Genomic DNA, 14,207 nt, shown 5'->3' on the forward strand with positions numbered 1-14,207 from the left:
TTTAGGTTACCTGTTTTTTTTTTTTTTTTTTGCTGCATTATTTATTTATTTATAAATGTTACACAGAACAGTTCAATTCTTTATAATAATATAATATAATATAATATAATATAATATAATATAATATAATATAATATAATATAATATAATATAATATAATATAATATAATATAATATAATATAATATATTTTCAAAAAACATGAACATGTGAATTCAGTTACACTTATCTAAAACATACCCATGTAGTAGAATGTGCATTCTACTACACCTGTGTGTAACTGTAAATGCCTCAGAGTTTTGTTAATGTTCTGTGCTCATCATCCCCTATTTTCACCATTTAATCGAGCCACTCTTCTTTCAAACATGATGGTGTTTTATTTCACATGTTCCGTTCGCATTAGCTCTCGTGTTGAGCTATTTCGTCCACAAACATAAAAGTATTTGATTTCTACAGGGACTGATTTTGCACACATCATTCCTCTTTAAGCCATGTATCCCATTTTAATGCACATTTTGATGGAATTACGACTAACTGACTAACCAGTGGACCGATCCATTCCACAGCATCTGAAATGTTATGGTCATTCTGAAGTCACTGAACAAAGTCTGTCATCAAAGTATTTCTGTATAATTGCCTCCCAGAAATGTCTTACATGACCAGTTATTATATTCTCCTACTTTTCTTAGTGATTTATAGTGTCAGTTTATCAGGAAGTAACAATTTTGTTCTCTTTGACTCATTGGATGGAAATGATACATATGGTACCAATTCGATAAAATTGTTGTAGAAACATTTTTTATCAAAGACTGAAAAAAAAAAACATTATATTGTTAAAAGAGTTTTCGTTTTATTTTCACATTATATCAGCATCCCTCTTTTTGCTCTGCTCCATATGAGAGATTATATTAAACAATTATAGTCTTCCCACCATTGCAAAGTAGAGGGCCAAACTGACTTTAGAACAGCAGGGTGGGCTTCGATGAACAGCCCAGCACATACACACGGCTGGCTCTAAAAGCACTGCAGGACACAATGTTCAATAGTGCAGTGAACTTTTCAACTTTCACAATTGTTAACTTCAAGAACAGTTGTTTGGTGTTGGTTTGTGGGTCCCAAGCAGGTTGAGTCTTTCTGCATGTCCCCAGTAGCTATGTGCTTATCTGACAGTTGTCTAATGAAATGCTGAGCAAGTAGCAATACATGGCGATTTTTTGCCAAACTTAACTTTCCACAGCATGTACAGTGCACTTGTTAGCAGTGCATTAAAATAATGCATTTAGTAACTACTATATTTCATACACATCTACAATGTATCCATGTATATGTGGTAGTTCTGCCCAGTTGTTTACAGGCCAAAGCTGAAGATTTTAAGGACACTTTTTAAGACAACTGTCATATAGCAACTATGCATCAAAATACTTCAAGTAGTATGTGAGCAAACGTGAAAAAATGTATATAAATAGTTGGAGATTCACCTTCCAAAGCGCTTGCTGCCCTTGAGGACTCTGTTTGAAGGTGGCAACATCAGAAGGCAGGAAACCTTGAAGGTACCTCTCCAGTGTCCTGCTCACTTCTTTCAGCTTCCTGTGCCCATTTGGGAATGTTTATAATACAATTCCATGTTTTAAAACAGATAAACCGATTTTAGAAGATAAAAAAGTGTCTAGAACACAAACATGTCTTTATCAGATTATTACTTTACTAAATGGTTCAATTTGTCAACATTAGATGCAAGCACTATTAATGTGAAAAAATTGTATGGTATATAAATATTGTATATTTTTAAATTAATGTTAAAGAAATGGTGCAAAATTCTTTGAAGACACCAGGTGCATAAACTAATGTTAACGAATGAACTTGTTGTCTCATCAACTGCTGTTACATAAAAATACTAAACTTGAATTAATAAAACATTGCAACAACAACAGCTACTATAACAAAAGTTTTCATAATCTCATTATTATCATGGATGCTAAACGCAACAGAGGATTTAAGGGGCTCACCTGGAATTGCCATTGAAACGAGAAAAGGTGTTTGTAAATCCTTCAAGAGGAACCTTGGGTAGTTGTGAGAGCTCTTTGGAGATTACCTCCTGAGTTGTGTCATCCTGCCAAGTATATCCTATAATAAAATGAACATAGAGGACCATAAAGTGGCATATACATAAACTAACCGGATTATATTCAAAGAAACCCCGCTTACACCTTGAATTGCTGACATTTCAAAATACATTACAAAGACCAGACAAGAGAAACTATGTTAAGTCACCATCATGGATAAAGCACACCGATGCACTTTTTTACCACAAGCATTTAAACATCTTGCTGCTGATATTCAAAGTATTCATGTTAATTAGCCCATATGTTTTCTTGCATTTGTTTAAGTACCTCACCTATACAATCATTCATTCACCTGAATTTACCATTTAAAAAATTGCCACGCTTTAAAGAATGTCAAAAAAATAACAAATCTCAGGTCGGAATCCATAACAACACCCTCTAAATTCCAGGGAGGAAAAACATAAATAGAAAAATGCCAAATTGACGCATCAAATCCTATCTTGTGCATTCTGAAGACACGTTCATCCAGCTTTCATGCAAATGTCACCGAATCAGACATACTTGAGATTGTTCACCGCACTAAGGGACACAGGTATGCAGTGACTGAACGGATGAATGGGAGGAATGTCATTAACAAGCCACAGATGCAGGAGAACGAATAAAGATTTGAAGAGCATCTCCTTAAACCCCTATAGATGTGACCTCATTAGCCTTCCACCAGCGTCCGACACTCAGTCCTGCTAATCTGTTTTCTTGGAAACATGATGGGTGGGGTTGAGAAAAGGGGCAGACAATGTAAATCTCTTATTTACATATATCGCTAAAAAAAGGCAGAAGACAGATTGTGGGCTTATAGTGGGACCTCGGCTCAGCTTAATATTATCATCACAATGTATTCTATCCATCACCGAATAATATGTTGGATGAAGGAGAGAAAATGTTACATTACAGATGCTGTGCCTTTTTGAGGGATCCGAGGATGCGTGCTAATAATGTAACACAAAATATATAAAAAATAATTTTGAAGATAGATATTTTTTCAATTAAATGATCAACAAAGTGTTTGCTAATGAAGGTTTTTCATTCAATGAGATAAAAATGAATATCATGACAAGTTGATTTTAATAAACAGCTGACAAAAATATGACAAGAGGTTCAGTGCCAGTCAGAATGTGCAGGTCACATTATGAATACACTTAATCCATAACACACTCAGTAACTAAAGCATAAAGAGACTACTTATTAAATGGTTTAATTTTGCACAATTTCATCAACTAAAATTGATGTCTGCTAAAATTAGACGCCATTTAAAAACTGACTAAAATGAATGAACATGACATTCTGAATAAACTTAATGGATATATTCAGCAAAAAACAAAACCGACTAAAGAAAAAAAACTGCATAAAAATTCAGTGAACAATGTAAGAGAAATAGCAAGCATGAGGATAGCTGAGCATTTGTGTTACATGAAAGTGACATGACATGTGGCCAAGTATGGTGACCCATATTCAGAATTAATGTTCTGCATTTATCCCATCCTAAGGGCACACACACAGCAGTGAACACACACACTGTGAACACACACCCAGAGCAGTGGGCAGCCTTTTTTTTTGCTGTGGCACCCAGAGCAGTTGCTCAAAGGCTCCTCAGTCACTGTACATTCACTCCTGCCACCCACAATCCTTGCCGGTACAAGACTCGAACCCACAACCTTTGGGTTATGAGTCTGACTCTCTCTCCGTTAGGCCATTATGCCACAACTTCCTATGTTACCATCAGCATTTACCCTCTAAGGAAACACACATATTAGAATGGTGTTACTGTCCTGTCACCCAGAGTGCTACACCCTTTTATCTCAGGAAAGGTCCACCTCATTAGGTCTTAGATGGAGCCTGATATAATGTGCTATTACTAATTAGCAGACTGGTCATTGATGTCGCTGCTATCAAAACTTGTGTAGGGGTGATGGTGGTTGGGGTTTCTTCCAGACATCAATTGCTTTTTTTTTTCTAAGAATGCCATGATCTTCAAATATTTAAATCCCTTTTCAGCAGCAGACATGCCTTACATTCTTTGTTGTGACTGGCTTTTGGTTGTGTGGGTCAATATGCAAATTGGAGCACAAGTTAATGTAGAACCATCTTCCAATTAGTGAAGCTGACAAACATTGATTTTAATTCTGTTCATCACAAATTGCCTAATTTATTGTGAAGGTACAATAGCATAAATTAGGCAACTGGGGCAGGTGCGCTTTTGCTGGATTATATGGTATCTTCATGCACTAATTATTTCAACTCAATTGGCACATACCACAAATACGATACACCCTGATAATATTTAATATTTGCACAAATATATATATATATATATATATATATATATATATATATATATATATATATATATATATATATATATATATACATATAGTTGTTGTAAGCCCAAGTCGATTCTCTAACCTAAAACTAATTTACCAAAGTAACTCATTTTAAATGCATTAAATGGTGGCACTGACAATCTATTTGATTGAAATTCATTATTTTTTAAATAACTAATTTTAATTAACAAAAACATTTTTACACAAAACCCTGTTACTACATGATTTTGCTCCCTTTCCAAAAAAAAAAGAAAAAGAAAAAGAAAGTAACCTTCCATAAAAGCCTTTAACAATTGCAGAATGATAATTAATTTAGAGATATTTGCAGTGTTTGCCAAATTTGAATATCTGGTTTCTGTTAAGCCCTGAATTTTTATTAGGCTACCTTCTTATATCGACAATCAAGGATCTGAGATCTAATATTCCCTATATAATTATTAGGCATGCACGGGAATGTTCGGCAACCGAAAAAGCAAGGGGCCTAATAAATTGTACCGAACAATGACATGACACGATCAAAGAGCAACCAGCAAAGAGTGAGAGATGTGCATTCTTTATAATGCAACAGACACATCAGCAGTGTGGAAGCATTTCAAACTTTCCGAGAAAGATGCAAAAATCATTACAAGCACTTCGATGAGAAGAGGAATAGGTGATTGTTGCTGGTTTCTGATGACTGAAATCGCGAAATGGTATAATACTAAACAATTAGTAAATAAACTGCAGAACAGTATGTTTTCTAATACACGCACTTATTATGTATTCTGACAGCGCTGCACAAACTCATGGCGGATCTGCTTGTCAACCAGGGTTCGTAGTTCAAAAGTGTGAGGGAAATCTGTGCTGAAACAGACTTCCTCCTCTTTTGCTCAGTTACATTTTTATGATTTTTTTTTTACAAGACATGATACAATGCTAGACGTATGATGTATTCGTAATGAGATTCATTTATAAATCTATAAATCGTATACTATAAAATCTATAATATTACTGCTATTTAAAATAAAAAAACAATAATATTGATAATAATTACGAAAGCTCTGTTAATAAATTTATTGTAACATTCACACATAGCGGGATCTGTAATATTTTCTAATGTTTTAAAAGAAGTCTCTTCTGCTCAGCGAGGCTGCTTTTATTTTTACAGGAAAAAGTACATGCCTCATTCAAGAAGGGGGTCTGATGGGCAAAAATTATTATTTTACTATCTTATTAATTTAAGTTAAATAGTGCTTTGTTGGTATAATGTCTGCTAGAATGCCAATCTACTATAAAAGCCATCTTCATTGGCCAGAAAATAGCAAAAACAGAAAACTCTGCAGCAATGTGTAGACAAGCATCTGTTTAGAAATTTCTCGAGAAGAGAGCTTCTGGACAGATTAATACTTGGTGACTGTCTTGAGTGAACCCCACGCAAAATTATGTGAACTCTGCAGAGCAAAAGATGCAGAAAGATAATTAGATATTCTCAAGCCCTCTGTGGAAAAGAGAACCATGAGAGCTCTGTAGAAACTGCTGATATTTACTGTACTGAAAAGCACTTTTGAAGAATTAAAAAAATAAACACATAAAATTCCCCAAAACTAAATTCAAGTAATTGTAAATCAACAAATTAATACAGATGGTTTTATTAATACAAATGTTTTGCAAAATGTAAACAGACAATAAAAAAAACATATACAAGATATGCAACATATAGAATATACAAGTACACATATGCTTCTGCTGCTTTAAATTACTGATTGCACTAATTACAGTACCAACAATTTGTTATTTGGAATAATGGCCCCTGTTTGCAATGCTGGTTTTACCAGACCTTCTGACAGTTAACTCTGAGTGTGCCAGGGAGAAATATCAGCAAATTGTAGGACTCATTATTTAGCATGTTGGAGGGCTTACACACAGGCGAACAGGTACCAATCAAATGTGTTTTTCACAGCCTGATCTGTCAAATACAGTGCTTCTCTCAAACTATCAAACAACACAACACATATAAATACATTTGTAGCTCTCCCAAGATTGCTTGGCAGAGCATAACATTTTCCCAGCATACATTGTGGCTGCTGAAATCTAATTTGTTGCCTAACTGTTGCTGTTGAATTGTACTGTTTTCTTATGCATTTGTGTTCTCCTGTTTATTTGTGTTTTCAGTTTATTTGTTATGCCACTTGCAAGTTTAATAACAATGTTTTCGTCCTACGTGCTAGTTAGCATAGTTGTGCAAAATGTGCCAGTTCATTATTCATAGTCATGTCTTCCACTTTCAGTTCAAGCTGTAAAGTTAAAGTCTGTATGTGAAATAAATGATGTTAAAATACTGAGCTCCATATACAGTAACTGTATTTGTTATGGACCTACAGTTCAGCACAGCGTCTAACAAGCTGTGGAAAGAAATTTCAAGAGTCTGTTGTAAAGCAAATGAGGAGCTGTTCGAACATCTCACTTGCACACATACAATCACAAAGGAGTCATGGATGGCTTTAGCAGAGGCTAAGAGGTGTACGTCAAAAATGTAGTGCACTATTGCAGCCAATGTCCCCTGCTCTCTTTCTATCTGCCTTTCTCACTCTTGTTCCCCTGTGTCTCACCTCTCGTGGGCCATGAGAGAAAGAAGCTCTAATGCACACGTCAAGGTGAATCAGTTTGCTTCGCTGAACTTCTATCTGAACATGGAGTTTCTACTTGGATGACGGTAAGGTTAAAGGTCACAAGTAAGCCTGGAGGGCCATGTTACACATCTATACACGTCTCACAGCACAAGTGTCTCTTCATACACCTTGTGTTGTTTTACCTGAACCCCCTGCCAGAACCTACGTTACTCAGAAATCAGGTCCACTGATAAATAAACAAATCTGTATATTTGCAACTATTCTGGAAAATAAAGAGTCACGGATTGTTGAAAGTACTGGATGTATTGTCGCATAAAACTGTATGAGGAAAAAACATATATTTTGAGATGGAGTATCTGTAATTAAGAATATGTACTATATTATTTAGTGTTGAACAGAACACAAGGATCTTGAGACACGTTTTTCAAACTATTGAATTGGCACTGAATCTTACAAATGTAACGCCCGTGGTGTAAGATGTGTGACTAACACTAAATAGCCAAAGATGTCTGTCTTCATATTTACAATTAAAAAAATAGTGTAGATGGAACACAATACATCCTTTGTTAAAAAAATAATAGCCCAAGTCTACCTCAGACAAGCTGCAAAATGGATTGTTATGGACTGTTAAAGACCAGTAATGTGAAATTTATTGACTTCATGAGCATAATTTTAGTTTTCCTTAATAACATAACTTTACATTAGGGCTGTCGATTTAACACGTTAATCTAATTAATTAGTTATGGAAAAAAAATAATATAATAAAAAAAATTACACAATCAGCACACCCACCCCTTCCCGGCCCACATACTTCAATTTTCATTTCTGAAGCAGCATCAATGTACTGCAATTTGGAACGCATACAGAGCTGTCGACTCTCTATACTGTAGCACTCGTGGTACTTTGATGTCAAACACTGAACCGTGTGCAGAAAGCCACTTCAAGATGAACACACCACAGTTGTTGAATATGAAGAAGGGCAAAATCTCGCTGGGTGATATAGTCTATAGGATGCAGTTCCATACCCCTAAAATTCAAGAGATTGGGGAGAAAATGTCCCTTTATGAGATTTGTCTCATATTTATATCATATGATATAGTTAAGCAATATCACACTAGCAACAAGTGCAATATCACACGAGTGCTGTTTTGTCTCGAATAGTACAAGTGCAAATATGAAATTGATTTATACAACAGTTCGATAAATAAGAACTTAGTATTGTGTTATATTTTAGACACAATGTTGTCTGTTATATATATATATATATATATATATATATATATATATATAAATGTAATTTAATCCTGTTATGACAACTGAAATTTCAGCAGTCATTACTCCAATCTTCAGTGTTGCATGATCCTTCAGAAATCACTCTATGCTGATTTGCTGCTTTATAAACTTAATAAATGTAATATTTTTGTGGAAACTGATAGATTCAGGATTCTTTGATGAATAGGAAGTTCAAAGAAACATTTCTTTGAAATATAAATAGTTTCTAACATTATAAATGTATTTACTCTCACTTTTGATCAAGTTAATGTCCCTACTAAAAGTATTAATTTCTTTAAAAGCAAAAAAAAAAAAAAAAAAAAACTCTTACCGCTTACTTATACCTAAACATTCGAATGGCAGTGCACACTGTCCTGGTTCATTTTTTTTTTGTGTGTGTGTTTTTTTATTCAGAAGCAGTAAATGTAAGACCAGGTATAGCATAACTAGCTTGGAGCATCTGAACAGCATGAGAAAAATTATGCATGACATACAGCTGAGTAATTTTATATGATTTCAGAGAATCAGTTCTGGGGTATTTCAGCAGTCCATTATGTGTGACCTCACTTAAGACCAACCCATTAAATTCAACTTAATTCCCCCTCTTTTTCACTCTCCCTTCCAGCTGCTCCTTACCCAAACTGTCTCTCTATCACCTCCTAGCTGTCCCTCTCTATTCATTAATAGCTTTCTACTCCAGGAGACATATGTAACTTCCCATTATCTAAAGACACACTGACCATGGCTGAAGATCAAAGGAATGGCACGATGTATTAAGAGCAGGCTGTTTAAATCCAGGCGCTGGGAAATCTGAAGAACATCTAAAGACAATGGCATGAAATATGGGGTAGCTCACAGCAGGGAGGGCTATCAGTTGTCGTGATGGACCCCTATGACAAAGAGAGAACATTCTTGCCGTCCGGTCAATGGCATCGATCTAATGACATTGTGCAGTGTGTGGTGCTGGCTTCACAAATTGCGTGATTTCTACAGCTACTCTAAACGCGTGATAAAGAGAATTGTGAGTCGATGGCATTGATGTTCTCTACATCTATCTTCCTATCTCCCCTTCTCCTGTGAGGAGGTATGTGGAAGGATGTTGGTCTGCTAAAGAGTTCTGTAATGCTTACAAAAGGTGCAATGTGATGGTTGCGAGGCAGATGTGATGAAATCTCGAACCTAACCGAAAAAAACCTAACCGTGTATAAAAATGTTTCACAGACACACATAAAAATACACAAATACAGGGCAAATGGACAAGAAAACAAGATAAGATAAAATTTAATGGTTCACAAATTTGTCATCTGTCTGCACACAAACACACACAAGGGAACATCTAAAGACGCCTGAGATTTCCCTTGCAAAAGTGCTCTGAAATTAAAATAAAAACACTGCAACACAGCATGTCAATCAAAAGCCGAGGTTTCAGACACCATCTGCATCCAAAAAGAAAAAAAAAATTATAGAGAGAGGAAGCTGAACACAGCCTCTCATCTTCCTGATCTCTCTCTCTTTATTTAGCATGGATAATTGGAGTAAGTCGGCCATCTCTCTGGCTCTCTAATATTCATTACCATGTTGGTAATTTACCCAAAGATGGTTGTGTGCCTTCCACGCTTTTCAACTCTCATTTATGACTGTTTGAAAAGATCAAGCTGGGAGCAAGCCTCTGCAGCCTATTATAGCCTCAGATCCTTCACCCGAGAGAGACAGATGGAGCATGCTGCCCCCAAATGGCTATGCTGGAAACTGACAACAATAAGTCCTGTGTTCTGATTGGTGTCAGAAAAAACTAACAAAGTGACAAAGAGAGGTTAAATATGACCCTTAAAACTGTCTTATAACAGCTATTGCTGTGAAGGAAGGTCTGAAAGGGATAGTTCACCCCAAAATTAAAATTCTGTTATTTATCGACCCTCATGTTGTTAAAAACATGTTCCGCTTACTCTCTTTTGAGGTATTTAAAAGTAGATATTAGGAGAAATGTTTTTTGTTCATACAATAAATTTCAGTGGGGTCAAATGTAGGTTTGGACCTAAATGTTCTTCAAAATATCTACTTTTGTGTTCATCAGAAGAAAGTGAGTCAAAAGGGTTTGTAAAACATGAGGATGAGTAATCAATGAGAGAATCAACCATCCCTTTTATACTTACCTTCATAACCATAGCTGTTATAATAGAGTTCTAGGGGTCTTATTTCACCTTGTCATAATGTTATTTGATGATTTTTTTATTTTGTATTTTTATTTTGGGGTGACTTATCCCTTCAGTTCTATTAAAACAGATAGTTTTCCTATAAAATGTTTTGTAAATTGCATTATTACAGCTAAATGAATTTGACTCAATATTTGATTGAATATTTAGTTTGTTAAAACCAATGTATGTACCATCTGAATTGAATCTACATGTTCTGATTTCATAATACAGATGACTGACTGAAAAATGCTGTTATAGGATTAGTAGTATAGTTTGCATATTGCATGTATAGTTTGAAAAAGCTTAGATGAAATAGCTTGCAATCATTTAAACAGTGTGAACACACACAAACATACACACATACATGCCTTGTATCAAAATCACTTCAGTGTTGCTTATTAGCTTTTCATGTCAACTGGCTTTAAGTTTTTGATGAAAATGCATTCTAGCAAAACTGCAGCACATTGATGACAGACAGTGCCCGGAGTTTGTTGTACAAGTGCAAGTATCTCAAGTCAGACCTCCAGACCAGGCATGTTCAAACAATATGTTCAGCTTCAACACATTAAGACTCACATCTCTGCAGAAGATTTCCTCTATCAGTCCAGCAATGCTAACACGGTGTCTCATCGAGAACCTTTCTGTCATGAAAGCCCTTAGATGTCCAATTCCAAGCCCCTGAGCAGTGGATGAGTGCTCAGTCTCATCCTTTCATCCTACTCTCTTTCATCTGTCCATGTGACAGACAGCATCGTGCCACGAAAGATGAGCGCACGTTTGGTTGTGTGTCAGCTTTGACTTGAGATGACGAGCTCTGGAACTGATTGTGACACAGTTCTGCCAAAGATAAAACTTACTAGCTAAGAACATTGACAAACCAGAAACTGCTGTCAGTGAAGTTTTGATGATGTTTTAGTCTGTTACTCACTAATCTTCGGTTTCAAAGAAATCTGGCCAGCATTTAATCATGTCAACAAGGTGTACAAGCAATCATGGTAAAAACAACCAGTGAAAGTTTGGGGTTGTTAAGATTTTTTAATTCTAATTAGATCGAAATATAGCAATATCAGTATGATTGTGTAATATTTCTACAATTCAAGTTTTTTTTTTTTTTTCTATTTGAATATATTTCAAAATGTTATGTATTCCTGTGATGCAAAGCGGAATATTCAGTGTCACATGATCCTTCAGAAATCACTCTATTATGCTGGTTTGCTAATTCACATTATTATCAGTGTTCAAAACATCTGACTCTAACTGCTTAATACTTTTGTTAAAACCGTGATTAATTTTTTTTCCCTAGAATATTTGATGAACAGAATGTTCAGAACAGAGGTTATTTGGAATAGAAACCTTCTGTCACAGTGTAACAGTCTGTATTCTCACTTTCTATCAAATTAATGTATCCTTTCAGAATAAATGAATTTCTTTTAAGAAAAACAATTAAATCTTACTGCCTTCAAACTTTTGAATGGTTTTTGTAAATATTGAGAGGAGAATTAAGACAGCTAATAGGCAGACTTTGCTACATATGTGGGTAAAATGGCAAAAGAGTTACAGTAACACTGACAGGTAAATGAGTGGCAGTAAATAAGCAGGTGAAGTGAGATGACAAGACAACAAGCTAATGTCAGATCTAAAAAAAAAAAAAGATAAAAGGTAACAGACTGAGAGCTAAAGCATCTGACAGCTGATGAGAGCTGAATGATTAACAGTCAGGGAAGTTGGTAAACAAAGAGATGTGTAATTAGAAAAACAGACAATGGACTTGTGAACACATAAACAATCATTTCACAGTGAAACGTATCTTATACTTTGGAGAAAAAGAAAACAATTTAATGTGATACGTGAACATGATAAACAAGCACACAAAGAGATGTGATACCTCTGTGGGCCAGCTTCTGAAGAACGCTCCTCAAACGCTGCACCGCTGCTGGAGACACCTCAGAAGTGTAGGGAACTGAACCTGGATAACTCTGACACTGGCCAAAAACCCCATCTGCAAAATAAACATACAGTCAGCTTTTACAAACACATACTGTATGATCAATATAAAAAATAAATACATTTTATTCGGTGTTTTTTTTTTGTTTTTTACACTGTCATCAGCAAGGCCATCTTCATAGCAAGAACAAAGTACATATCAAAAATCATACAATTAACAAAAAAGTTATACAAGACATTAGCCAATGATTCTGTAAGGATCACAATATACGATTTATTGAGGCAAATGATATTTTATATTATGTAAACAGCTTCCTGATCTTTAAATTATCAAGAAACTTTAAAAACATTTTGTATTTTTTTTAATGCAGTGTTGTTCCTCTAGATCAAGATAGTGATCATTATAACAGAAAGCCTGACCACCCATGTTTGTGTCCACTGGCCATCAATTTATTTTGTGAAGCTTAGGTTTCTGCTTGGGGTCATAATAGCCACAGGGGTTCGGGGTATTTTCTTTCTTTCTTTTTGACATTTTTTAAGATAAGCACACAAGCCATCAGGAAACGCACATATATAGAGACACACGCACATTATCTGGCCCCTTGATTATCTCCCCATCACCAGGGACCCAGTGCCACGCAGAAGTCCGTCGCTAGGCAACCCAAACCATGCCTCAGATTGGCTTCATAATTCAATGGCTATCTGGGCGAACAGGGAGGATGCAGGGTATAGCAGCGGTCCTCACGACGAATACTAATGACCACCAGTGTTTCCTTCACCTTGTAAGAGCAGTTTTCATCTGTGCTGCTCATCTGCACCACGACGTGATGGGATCTGTCCGACTAATGTTGTACGATAAGGCATAAACGGTCAATATAGTTAGCATTATTGTTTCATCATAAATAATTCTGTCATTGTAAGTTCCAAACTGGCTCACGGTAACACTTTAGAATAGGTAACACTTGTTAACTATTAACTATGACATTTCTCTCAATATATTCTTAATTTGCTGATTATTAACAGTTGTTAGGTTTAGGTATTGGGTATTAAGATTAGGGAAGTAGAATAAGGCATTAATATTTGATTAATTATCATTAATACATGGCTAATATTCTAGTAATGTGCATGCTTATAAGCAACTAATAGGTGTTACCTTTACTAAAGTGTTACCGAATACACATTTAATATGAGACAACGAAAGCTTTAATAGCATCTTCAGAGTACACAGACTAAACATTCTACTCTACCTCCTTTTGACTTGAAAGCTGCCTCGTCCGAACTTTTCACATGCGCACCAGACACATGACATAACCACCGGCGAACAGACCCTTTTCACTGCCTCCGTGGCGGTTTCCATAGCAACCTCCCTCACTGTTGACTGCCTTTTTTCCAGTCGTCTCCGGGAATAATCACACTCTAATTACAGTCATTGCGCTCAAATATAGACTCGGCTGCGCTTTCCTCTATCCCACGATTGCTCCAGCTCTACACTGTACAACCATAAAACACAGCCTCAGGGAAATAGAGTGAGTGGTAATATAAAATCTATCAGGCAGGCTGAATTATCAAACATGATACATTTGCTTCCCACTTGGTGGTAAATGATATGCCTCTAGAACCCTGCACTTTGTCACTCATTTGCAAAATGCTCTTTATACTGACTACGATAAGCTTAATAACAGCTCTGAGAGCTCTGGTAGGTCCGACGTCAAGAAAATCCTGGACTGCTCCACGTTCAGTTTTATGG

At 35.7% G+C, this 14,207-nt stretch overlaps 1 protein-coding gene across 1 annotated transcript in view; it reads right to left on the reverse strand.

The window, feature by feature from the left end:
• LOC128016773 (receptor-type tyrosine-protein phosphatase N2-like) overlaps nt 1-14,207 on the reverse strand; it is a 175,584-nt gene that overhangs the window by 138,796 nt on the left and 22,581 nt on the right. The window contains exons 3-5 of the mRNA XM_052601554.1: nt 12,402-12,515; nt 2,006-2,123; nt 1,478-1,586 (exon numbers count right to left, since the gene is read on the reverse strand). Coding sequence (XP_052457514.1) covers nt 1,478-1,586; nt 2,006-2,123; nt 12,402-12,515 — 341 coding nt within the window. The remainder of the gene's footprint in view (nt 1-1,477; nt 1,587-2,005; nt 2,124-12,401; nt 12,516-14,207) is intronic.

This window comes from Carassius gibelio, chromosome A7, assembly GCF_023724105.1.
Source record: "Carassius gibelio isolate Cgi1373 ecotype wild population from Czech Republic chromosome A7, carGib1.2-hapl.c, whole genome shotgun sequence".
Taxonomy (NCBI): Eukaryota; Metazoa; Chordata; class Actinopteri; order Cypriniformes; family Cyprinidae; genus Carassius; species Carassius gibelio.